At 27.8% G+C, this 12,257-nt stretch overlaps 1 protein-coding gene across 1 annotated transcript; it reads left to right on the top strand.

The window, feature by feature from the left end:
• The first annotated feature begins 8,498 nt into the window (after nt 1-8,498).
• On the top strand, nt 8,499-12,148 carry LOC111281179 (ER lumen protein-retaining receptor A-like). The gene is made up of 6 exons (XM_022868825.2): nt 8,499-8,916; nt 9,216-9,481; nt 10,445-10,560; nt 11,461-11,534; nt 11,625-11,688; nt 11,767-12,148. Exons 1-6 carry the CDS (start codon nt 8,826-8,828, stop codon nt 11,801-11,803), a joined length of 648 nt encoding a protein of 215 aa, XP_022724560.2. The 5' UTR covers nt 8,499-8,825; the 3' UTR covers nt 11,804-12,148.
• Nucleotides 12,149-12,257: the final 109 nt, after the last annotated feature.

The raw sequence follows: 12,257 nt of genomic DNA, 5'->3' as shown, positions 1-12,257 counted from the left end.
ATCTCAGAAAACAGGACATGAGGCCAACAAAGCAGTGCGTCTGTTTGTTTGAGCATGCAAATTCATTTTGTATTTATATATAAAATTTAAATATTGAAAGCAAAAAAGTTTTTGATTTGATTTTTGTTGTCCCCATCCTCCAGTGATAGATTTCGTTTATGAAGTCTCTATAAAATTAAAATTTTTCCTTTTTTTGAAATGGGGAACCGAAAAGTAATCAAATTGTTGAATTTTTTCCGTTCTTATTGGTATGGTATAGTTGTAAGAAGTGACTTTTTTCTTAAATCAACATTATTTAATTTGACTAACTAACAATGTTTTTTTTCTTTTTTTGCCCTTTTAAATGATGCCATGTTTGATTGAATTTAAAGGTGATTTTTTTTACTAGGTGAAATTTTTTTAATAAGACTAAAGGTAGGATAAAAAATTGAGACGTTTGAAAATCAATTTAAAATTATAATATTCAATTTGATTCAGATTATTTGTTTGTTTAATTTGAATTAAATTTATATATTAAGTTTGAATCAAATTTGGATTAGGAGGTGAATCAATCGAATCAAATCAAATTATATATATTATTTAATTTTTATATATATTTTAAATTTTTATAAAATAAAAATAATAATTTTATATCAAAATTTATTTTAATGTATTAAAATTTTATATTAAAATAATATATAAAAATTAAAAAATTAAAAATTGATAAAATCAAATCGAACTGAATCGATAAAATTCAATTTAATTCATTTTGAATTTGGATTGAATTTTAAATTTTTATAACATTATATAATATTTAAAAGAATCGAATCAAATTCAATCTGAATCGAACTATTATCACCTTTAAATGAGACATAAAAACTAAAGTTGCAAAAATGATTAAAAAAAAAACCAACAATGTTTTAAATTGATCTAAAATGCTTTATAAATAATATTCTTAAAACCAAAAATAGAACATTCAATTTAATAAAAATGTTCAAATATTATAAGCCTAGGAGACTAAATAGTAAGGAGATGAGAAGGGGAAAATCCTTTCTTTTTTGGTATAATGTTAACCAAAAATTAACCAAATATCTTTGAAAAGCTTTTATGGTAGTTAATTAAATATTTGTATTTAAACTTTGAGAAAATGTATAAATTGATAATTACAAAATATATATAATTTGCATTAAATTATCTAGGTTAAAATATTAAAAGAGTGAATGAATTTTATCACTTTATTTAAGTAAGTTTTTATATTTTTATTTAATTCAAATAAATTTTTATTTTTTAATTTATATTCAAGTATGCTTTATTTCAAATAAAAAATTTGTTTTTTTTAAGTTTATTTAGGTACAAATAAAATAATAAAAATTTATTTTGATACAAATTAAAATTAAAAAATATATTTTGATACAATAAAAGTATAAAAACTTGTCTAAAAAAGTGATAAAGTTCAATAATTTTTTCTTTATTTTAGCCAAATATTTATTATATTAACCCAAACTTTAATCTCGTTAACCATATCAATTTATGTATATGCCATTTCATTAATATTTTCAAATTATGTGTTCACTACATATATTATCAACATATTTTAACAAAAATTAAAATATATATTTTTTATTTTAACCGTAAAAGTTGTCTAAGATTAATTAATTATTTTTTTATTAAGTGACATCCACTTAAAAATTTATATAAAATATTTAATATTTTATTTAACAAATAATATTTATATAACAAAATTATACGGATTATGTATCATATATGCGAGTTAAATTAATAATATTAAAATTTAGATTAAAATAATATATTATTTAAAAGTTTAAATATAAACTATATATTTTGTTCCTTTAAATATTAATATATATTTTAAATTCAGATATAAAAAATTTAACTAACTCAATTTTAAAACCCCAAAGAAAACAGTGAAGGAGCAAGGTTAAAAATTAAATTGCAAGTAACAGCTCAAGCCCAGTCATAAACTGCAGCTGTCGCCGTTGTTGTATTTTTATTTTAGTAAGCTATTGGATTCTTTCTATTGCTTTAAAGATCAAATACCAGTACTTAAAGGAAGGCCCCTCTTGCCCGTTACGTGGACACCAAATCTGAGTCATAAACTGCAGCTGTCGCCGTAGTTGTATTTTTATTTTAGTAAGCTATTGGATTCTTTCTATTGCTTTAAAGATCAAATACCAGTACTTAAAGCAAGGCCCCTCTTGCCTGTTACCTGGACACCAAATCTGAGATTTTAGTTTTTTTATATTAAACAAGTTTGTTATCCGTACAATACATGAATTATTTTGTTTTATTTTTTTATTATTAATTATTCTGTAATTATAATTAAAACTATTTTTTATTGAAGATTTAATTTGTGATGTAGCAAGTTAAAAACTACTTATCATCTAATATAGTTGTTTGTTATCTATTTAATAAGATAAATATAAATAATTTATGTGTGTAAAAAAAATTATTTTCATGATGACATGTAAGATAATTTTTAATTTTATATTATTTATTAAATAAAAATATTTAAAAAATTATTAGTTATTCAAAATTTTAAAATTAAAAAAAAAACAAAATCATATATATCTAATTATTTATGCTTGAAATTAATTTATAGTTAAAATACAATGAAAAAAATCCCATAAATCATGGTTAATTATATTATTATTCAAAAATCACAAATTATTTTTTTAATTTCAATTGTTTTTCTCTTGCCAAATAATCTCATGCACTTTAAGTATGATAACATTATTTATCATATGAAAAATATAAAATTTTATATCAATTAAATCTCATAAAGTTAGTTAAATAAATTTAATTCAATTAAATTAATTAAAATAAATTAAAAAATACATATTTTTAAATTTATATTCATGTTTGATTAATAAATGTTTTCAAAATTCAAACAAAAGAAATTAAAAAAAAAAAACACAAATGGACCATAATTGAATATAATTTTTTAACTTTATTAGAAAGTAAACATGTTCGTTAGTTAGATTATGGGTCGAATTTATAATTTTATGCATAATTTTTTAAGTATGGATTCAAAATATTATTGTATTAAAAATTATTTAAATTTAATTTTAAAATATATTTAATATTATAAAATTTTAAAATTTTAATAATAAATATAAATTAAATAGGTGATTTGAGTTAGACTTGAAACAAAATTTAAAATTTAGAAATGTTTAAAGCTGGATACCACCAAATTCATGGATACTTTTTTATTTTTTAAATTATGTTTAAGAAAATTTTAAGTACTTACTAAATAAGATTTGATTTGAAAAATAAAAAAGCTTGAAATAAAATTGGATTTCAATTTATCTTAACTTTTTTTTTATAAATAAAAAAAGCTTTATGACTTTGAAGACGGGGAAGTACAGCGGATTACAAATTTTTATACAAAATCATAAGCCGATTATATTATATACATAAAATATTATTTCAAAATCCAATTAGTTATTGTTATTTGTAATAATATTTTGATATAAATAGTAGGTTCAAATCAATGTAATTAAGTAGACTATTAATGAAAGTGTTTTTACATATTATAATAAAGCTGAATTAAGAGAAAAAAAATTATCTAATTGAGTGAAGAATCAAATATATATAAAAAAAAAAGGCTTATAGATAGTACCTACAAAATAAAAAAAATTTTATGTAACTTTGTACCTTATAATATATATATATATATATATATATATATATAAAGAAAACCAATTGAAAGAAAAAATATTAATTAATTGAGTGAAGAATCAAAAGTAAAAGAAAAGGTCTATAAATAGTATTTGCAAAATATAAAAATATATGTGTTTATGTAATTTTATATCTAGTAATATATATATAAAAAAAAGTCAAAGTTAAAAATTGTGGATTTACCATAAGTATCTAAAAAAGAAAAAATAAATATTTCTATAACTTCCACTTTTTAATATAAAAAGAAAAAGAGGTAACACAAAAATGGAGAACAATGACAGAAAAAAAAAATCAAATTGATGTTAAGGAATGATATTAAACAATCATTTTGAAATCATTAAGAGATTAAATTTGATCCTTTTAAATAATAAAATATTATTATGAAATCTACTAAGATAAAATTATATTTGATATTTTTAAAATTTAAAATATATAAACAAATTAATTTTAAAAAATGAAATATATATTTATTATTGTCTTAATTGAAAATGATAGGTGAAGTTTTTTATATTCCATCGGCAATCTTTACAATTATTAATATTATAAATTTAATTGTAAAGACAAAAAAAATATAAGCATTCCAAAATATAAAACTAATTATAGATTAAGTGCTTTTTCACTTGTTATTTGATCATTTAGGACTAATCCCACGTTCAAACTTATATATATAATAATTATTAGAAAATTAATTTTTAAAAATAAAAAGATCTATTTAAAGTTGTATTTGACAAATAAAGATAATTTTTTTAGTAAAAAAAACTTTGGATAATTAAAAATTTTCAAATAAACATATCTTAAAAAGATTTGGATAACCAATAATTTTTTAAATATATTTATTTACTCTATAAATAAAAAATAAGAATTAATCTTACTTATTTCAATAAAATCTTACCAAAATAAAAAATAATAATTTTATCCCTTTAATTATTTTAAATTTAAATTGATTTTTCATTTAAAATTTAAAAGTTTTGGATAATTAAATAAATTTTGAAATATATATATTTTTATAAAGAGTCTAAAATTAAAAAATATCTTTTATTTTATTATAAAGAAAAATTTTAACAATTTTCTTCCATGTAAAAAAAATTATCTATGTAAATATCTATATCAATAAATTTTATATGATAATTATATATTTTGTAGTATAATATATATATTAGATTATATTTCTTCCTCTTCAGCTACTGACATGACTTGTGAGAGACATCAGCACTTTTTTTGTTCATTATTTAGCTGGAACTAGGTATCAAAACAACCGAAAACAGATCTCAACAATGTTAACTTGGATTGGTAAGGGGTGCAACAGCAAACACAAAGTCATTAAATTTTGGGTGGATGTCTATTCGATATGCAAACCAATATTATTGCAGAGAGAGAGAGCAGTTTGTATTTGGCGTGAAGGAAATTCAATTCCATACGAAACGTTGGGATGCTGCCAAAATGACAAACACTGTGCTAAAAGGCCCATCTCTGCTCAAAACTCTTAAAATGAACGTGCGGAATCCAAGGCCCTCCAATCCTACCACCGTTAATGTATAGCTGAGAGATCAGTATTCGGATGCTTAAGCAAATGCAACTAAGAACTCTTTATATTTTTTATTAGATTATGCCCTTTGGGACATGCAAGAGTCTGAACTCAGGCCAGCGCAGGGGCCATGTCTGGTCAGTCTAAAAGTGGGGTAAATCACAATGCTGAAGCCTGAAGTGAGTCAGCCTACGTCGATTCGCTGCCAATGCCCATATCCTTCTGATTTGTGCTCATTCCACATTTGCCCACAACAAAGAAGCATACGAAAGGAATGGGTGGTATCGGATACAGTAAATATTTGTTGCAGATCGCAGGCAAGATAAATCCAAATATTCCATGTGGTTTTTTTCTTTGGATTCTCCAAATGAAAAAATAAACTAGGTCAAGAATGGATGGACCACATAAAATTTTGGAGCCTAGTGCACCATTGGGAAAGAATATGCAGCATGTTCTGCTATCAGTTTCAAGCTCAGAAAAGGTGTCATCGTTGGGCTTTAGGATTCCTTCAATCTATATATGGGGTAAAATAGTACCGCAGGCTTACTTACAGTACCATTCAGATGCATTAATGTTTTGAGTGTAGATAAAAGGTTTCTTTCCCCCCCGTTGGCCCTTGGCCTGTTCTTCTCCTTTCTACTCGTGTTTCGAGTAACAATAGAATTTGAGGAGGAAGCGTTGAAGTTTTTCATTCAACAAATATTTAATGGACACTTACTCTGTGGTCGAAAAGAAATGAGATTTCATGACTGTAAAATGTTTTTAATAATTTTTGTTAGGGTCATTTATAGGTTTAAAGGACAAAATAGGTTTTTCCCTTCTTAGCATAAATCAATAAATAATCAGAGATACTTGGATTATTTTAATTTAACTGACATGTCAAGATAACTTAAATTTATAAATTCACATTAGTTTAATTATTTAATAATCTATATACTAAATCCTTAAGATATTGATTTGTCACGTTTTGAATGAATATTTATCTGTCAATTTAATTTGGATCTATTTAATCAACTTTAGTCTCCTAAGATTAGAGCAGTTTAAACTGTTCAAGGCCCAAATTTCGTAAGTATAAATAACAATATCAAAGTATCTTTCATTTGTTCTGTTTTCATGCATTTTTATACCATTTCCTTTTTTTTCTTTATTAAAATCGATTTTTAATTTGAGCGTTATAATACGAATGTTGAGACCACTCTCGGCTTTTGGTGTTATCCATTCTCTTTCTCCTTTCTATATTTTCAGGGTTTTACTCTTCTAGGACAGCTTGGCACTAATAATTTTGATTAAAAAGCCAAAGAAATAGGTCATCTAAGCAGCTGTTTATTGCCTTGAATTTCATTCAAAACATAGCTCCAAGAACACAAAGCCAACAAATAATATTATATATGTTATTTATATGGAACCAAAAATAGGTCAAAATAATTGTTTGTCCATGAACTAATTTCATGGGACCAAATAGTTCATCTAGCTAGGTTAGAAACTCAACCATAATGCATGCGATAACATTAAACACCACCATTTAACCTTTGTGGTGTCGGTTGTCCCTATGAACTATCCTTAAAAGTACTTTTCTTCAATTGCCTGGAGAGTAGAGAAACCTTGAGGGTTGGCCAATGGTCACTACTTTTTCTTTGAGTAGCTGTCTTTCATTCTAACCTTGCCGAATTGCCGACAGAACCTTCAGCAATAACACCGAAGAAACGAAAAAGAGGATAGATACATGATTTTCATATGGCTTCTTTGGCTCTTTTTGCCTTTCTCGCTATATTATTCATGCCCTCAATTCACATCTTGCCCCCTTTACCTTATTTATATGGTAGTGGAAGATCTATGATCCCAATAACATCATGGTTTTTGCATGTATATATATTTTCATATACAAGCAATGTTATCTGCTTCGACAGTCTCATTAGTCGACCACTCATAATTTAAAAGGTGTTTTATCGTCTAGAGTTAGTCAATCTAATATAATTTTCGACTAAATAAAATTTGAGATTATTTTATTAGCGTATAACATATGCCAATTGAGAAATTTTAAGTTCTATTTTATGATCTTGTTTTTTAAACTTGTTTTTAACTAATATATGTGTATGAGCCATAATTAAATAATTTTAAGCATACCCAAGCATTATATAGATGGATTAATTCAATCCTTAAGTTTATACAACTGATAAAAATATTTTTAATTAAAAATTTCATGATAATTGAATATCGTAAAGGAGAAAATAACTTGAAAACTTATGAAATGAAAATTGGATCGAAAACACTAACAATGGTATGATTTATTAGTAGAATATTAAATTTTAATTTTAATAATTAAAATTCAATCCATGATATTTTCAAATAAAAAAAAAATAGGTTGCAATGTACTTCCAATACAAATTATTAGAGCACCTTTATTTATTTTTTTTTTTTTGAAGGAGTTCCAAATCTTTGACTGCCATTTTCACTTATCAAGGTTCATATATCTTCCGATGAAGGCTGACCTTTGTTGAAGATTCCTCAGTTTTTATATATTGACCTTTTTACATAAAGAAGGTGGAGTGGAGGGCATCATTTTTATTCATTGGAAACAGTTTCTTCATGTCTAGTTCCCAACAGACAATATTCTGGTTATATGTTCCAACCCTCCTTATGATCTCTTCTTTTTTTTTTTTTTTCGTTTTGGGGAAATGTAATCTCCAATGGCTGTTTTGGCACTGTTAAGACTAGGGTTTAAGGACTAAACTAGGATGTTTAATTAGGGAAAAAAATCAGAAACGGAAGGAAGGTATAAGAAGGAAGAAAACTCTGATGCCCTTGGGTTGGGCTTAGAGCTTTGTGGAATTGGTATATTTGGGCCAGGCAAGTTTTAAAAAGCTAGAAAAAAGAAACAGAAAACGGGCTAGCTTTTTGGACCATGGCGTTGTGAAAGCTGAACCGAGCTTAACCTAGTAACAGGGTCGGAAACCATGTTAACCAGAGTTTGCCACAGAGAGTTCCATCAAGCTACGCAGGAAGTCACGGAAATTCTTTAAGTTTTACAAAATAAATATTTGAATCCATACAACGTAAATGTATTGAAATTCTGCTGGATATTCGGTTGTCACCTTTAACATGGAGAGTTTACTTGAGGCTCATTGTTGACACAGCTGAAACTATCCAAATTTGTTTAGTTCACGTTGTTTAACTATAGTTTTGTTAGTTGGAGGATATATTTCCTTCCTTTTCAATGTTAAACGAGGTAAAAACGGCACCAACATCCCATTTTCACTTGTTATAAATAAATACATAAAACAGTTAAATACCACTCAAAATTAAAAAAAAAAAAAAAAAAAACTGACAATTTCCGGAAGAAGGAAGCGGGGGCTTAGAGTTCTCAATGGAACCGCGTTTCACGGGAACAAAACCCACTTTACCTCCGCTCCGTCCCCGTGTGGAAGCAAAAGAAAAGATGCAGTTTCCTTGCTTCACGTGTCTCTCTGTTATTTCTAACTGTCGATTCATTTTCTCTCTCTGATTTTTTTTTTTCTTTTCGTCTCAAAAAATTTAGGGATCAATCATCCTAAATTCTCTCAATCTCTATTTTTTTTAAAAAAAAAATTGTTGAGAAAAAAAAGAAAAAAAAGGGAATTGCAAAATGAATATCTTCAGATTTGCAGGTGACATGACTCATTTGATTAGCATCTTAGTGCTTCTCCTCAAAATCTACGCTACCAAATCTTGCTCAGGTAACTTTTCCGCTTCTCATTTTCCGTTTGGTTCCCGAGAACCGGTAAAATGTAATTATTCGAGCACTCTTTTACGTGTAACTTTAATGTTCTTTTTTCCCCCGTGATCTCTCATTTTATTTGTTAATAAAACGGAAAATTTTTTTTGTTTGGTTGCTTAGTAATTGAATTTCTTGAATTTTTTTTTTCTAATTTTCTATCTCTTCATTTCACTAATAATAAATTGAAAGTTTTTAAATAAGCAGAGCATTGGTATCTTCTGTACTTCGCTAATTGGGTTTGCTTTTCTTTTATTTTAGGTATTTCGCTAAAGACTCAGGAGCTATATGCGCTGGTGTTTTTGACTCGCTACTTGGATCTGTTCACGGATTTCATATCTGTGTACAACACCATCATGAAGCTGGTATTCATTGCCAGCTCTCTCGCCATTGTTTGTTGTATGAGAATGCACCGAGTCGTGAGGCGTTCCTATGACAAGGACCTGGACACATTTCGTCATTATTTTCTTATCTTGGCTAGCTTTGTCTTGGCGCTTTTGGTCAATGAGAAATTCACATTTCAGGAGGTGACCATTCATTGAATTGTCAATGCTTTAGAGAGCTTGATCATAAGAATGTGAATATTGAGAATTTGGTACTGTTTTATACTATTACTAAGTATGCTACCTGATTATGGGTTCGTAACTCGTCTAATTTGTATAGATCTAGTTCCTGATTGGAGTTTTCTTCAAGCTCTAATTACACTAGCTGAAAAGAAAAAGCAAACGGTCTAGAATGCTGAGATAAAACCATGATAGATTTGTTCTTTCTTCTTTCTGTTGCTTTTTGGTTCTCCTTATTTACTTTGATAAACTTAGCATGTTTGGTTTTGGCATGAAATATATGTTACTTCATATGGTTGTCATAAACCATCTCCCTTTTTCTGTTCACAGTGAAAACGAATACTGTCTGTTGACTCAAGTGTTTCCTTATTGGAAGTTTTCCAGAACTTGTTAGAAATACCACACTCTACTGTGGAAAGGAACCCATAAATATTAGTTTGTTTTGGGTGCATGCTTTGGATCTTTCATCCGATGTGGCCGGTGTATTGGTCATTTTGTCAGCCGTCCAATATACTGTTTATACTTTAAGACGAGATTTGGTGCTTTTCTTTTGCTTCATCTTGCGGCTTCCATAATTTTTCTCTAACTAAATATTAATAATTGTACTTCAGAAGCAGTATATTTATTCACTTCACATATCTCTTCTGTTATCTTTTGCTAGTAAATGATGATTGGATTTCTTCCGTTCAGTTTGTTTATCTCTATGTGCTGGCCCCTAAATTAGATGTTCTCTGATATATTTATAGGATCCTAAGCATCCTATCACCCAAAAAAACCCCTTCTCTTCTGTGCCCCTGAACTTTATAGTGTTTCCCCATTTTTGTTGTGGTGGTTCAATTAGTTATTTCATTTTTCCAAACTTTTTTTCTGTTACCTTATGAATTCTTAATTGGAATTGTATTTGTTATTAAATTTTATTTATTGCAGATCTTCTGGGCATTTTCAATCTACTTGGAGGCTCTTGCTATTCTTCCCCAGTTAGTTTTGCTACAACGAAGTGGAAATGTGGATAATTTAACAGGGCAATATGTCTTCTTTTTAGGGTATGCCTAGTTTTCATTCATAGACTCTTAGTAGAAAAGAACCTTTGGTTTGTGACTAAAAAAATTTTCAAAATTTACTCAGCATCGATTATGAGTGGTATTGAATACTTTCCATGCAAATTATATTGTTTTATCATTTGTCATTTTACTTTTACACTGTCTGATGCCTCCTGCATCACCAGCATTAATACTGAAGTGACAATGATCATCTTTGAATCTGGGTACTTGAAATTGGTATTTTTGTTGCAAATCCAACCCCATGGCTGAGCCATTGAGTACCCAGACTGAAGGTTTGTAGAAGTTAACTATGGTTTTTTAATTACCTAAACATATTTTGATTTGATTGACACCCAAATATTGTGTTCTGGGCATAGGATTTTCAGAAAAGTAAGAACAGGAATTGTGTTAAGGCTCAATTAGTTGATTTCATGTAATTTTGTAAATGACTTTTGGATCTAATGGAAGTGATTGCTTCCATAATTGCATGTGAATTCCTTTATCTTTGATGCTGAATCTTTCTACTTCCCTCCCATGTTGTTACTTGCTGCATTCCGTGATGAATGGCATTGACAAATTAACATATAAACATTCCAGTTGTATGTACAATATTCATTTCCATACAAAGTATTCTGTATCATATTAGACAACAAAGACTGATAATGCATATGCATAGATGTCTAGGTATTGAATTTTGAACAAGCTTATGCACCATTTCCTTCTACCTGAGTAATGTATGCATGTGAATGTGCATCACTTGGATTAGCAGTGGAATATGCTGAAGAGTAGTTGACTAGTTGCCATTCTTCAACCTCTTTGATGCATTTAGATTTGATTATGCAATTTTTGTGACTATATCTGACAGCTATGTGGTGTATTAATGAAATGATTTTGGATCTGCAGGGCTTATCGTGCTTTCTACATTCTTAACTGGATCTATCGCTATTTTACAGAGCAGCATTTTAGTAGATGGATAGGTAAGAGCCTAAGAGTAATGCTACTTGGTGTGTTTGTTAATTTCTGCATGTTGATATTCTGACTTCTGTCAATATTTTGTTGGTTTTCAGCTTGCGTCTCTGGCCTTGTCCAAACAGTTCTCTACGCAGATTTCTTCTACTATTATTTCATCAGGTAATGAATATCCTTTTTTTAAATGATTTTTACTCACAATGTTAGCATGTGTAAAAATTGTCTTTAATTTCCTGGCAGTTGGAAAAACAACGCTAAAATGCAGCTTCCAGCTTGAGCAAATCTGACAAAGTTGAACTTATAGAGCAAATGTACTGTTTTAAGCCATTGGTTACAGTTGCTTTGATTAAAAGTCTGGGTTTGTTGATACTTGGATGGGGAGTGGAGGATACATGATATGTAGCTCTCACCTAGATTAGATTAGTGCAGTAGTCATAACAATTCATCGGCTTTTCCTTTTTTTTAACTAGTAAAGACACTATTGCGACTCGGGAGAGGATGAAAAATGGAGCTAATAATGTAGTTAGGAGATGTCTTGTCAAATTGCAATTTTTTTTTTTTTTTTTGTTGATGAATACTTCATTAAATGCTAGCCACAAATGTTATGGATTTTAAATTGAAACTGGCTGATTATTTAACTCCCACAACCATTCTCCAAGAACCCGTCTTAGATATGATAGGCTTGGGCTGAAAGATCCAATGCCCATGTTATAAATTATTGGACTGAACCT

This window comes from Durio zibethinus, chromosome 28 (genome assembly GCF_047325235.1).
Source record: "Durio zibethinus cultivar Kanyao isolate XHJ-2024 chromosome 28, ASM4732523v1, whole genome shotgun sequence".
NCBI classification, from domain to species: Eukaryota; Viridiplantae; Streptophyta; class Magnoliopsida; order Malvales; family Malvaceae; genus Durio; species Durio zibethinus.
The sequence above is the reverse complement of the archived record's forward strand: the minus strand, read 5'-3'. Positions and strand labels throughout refer to the sequence as shown.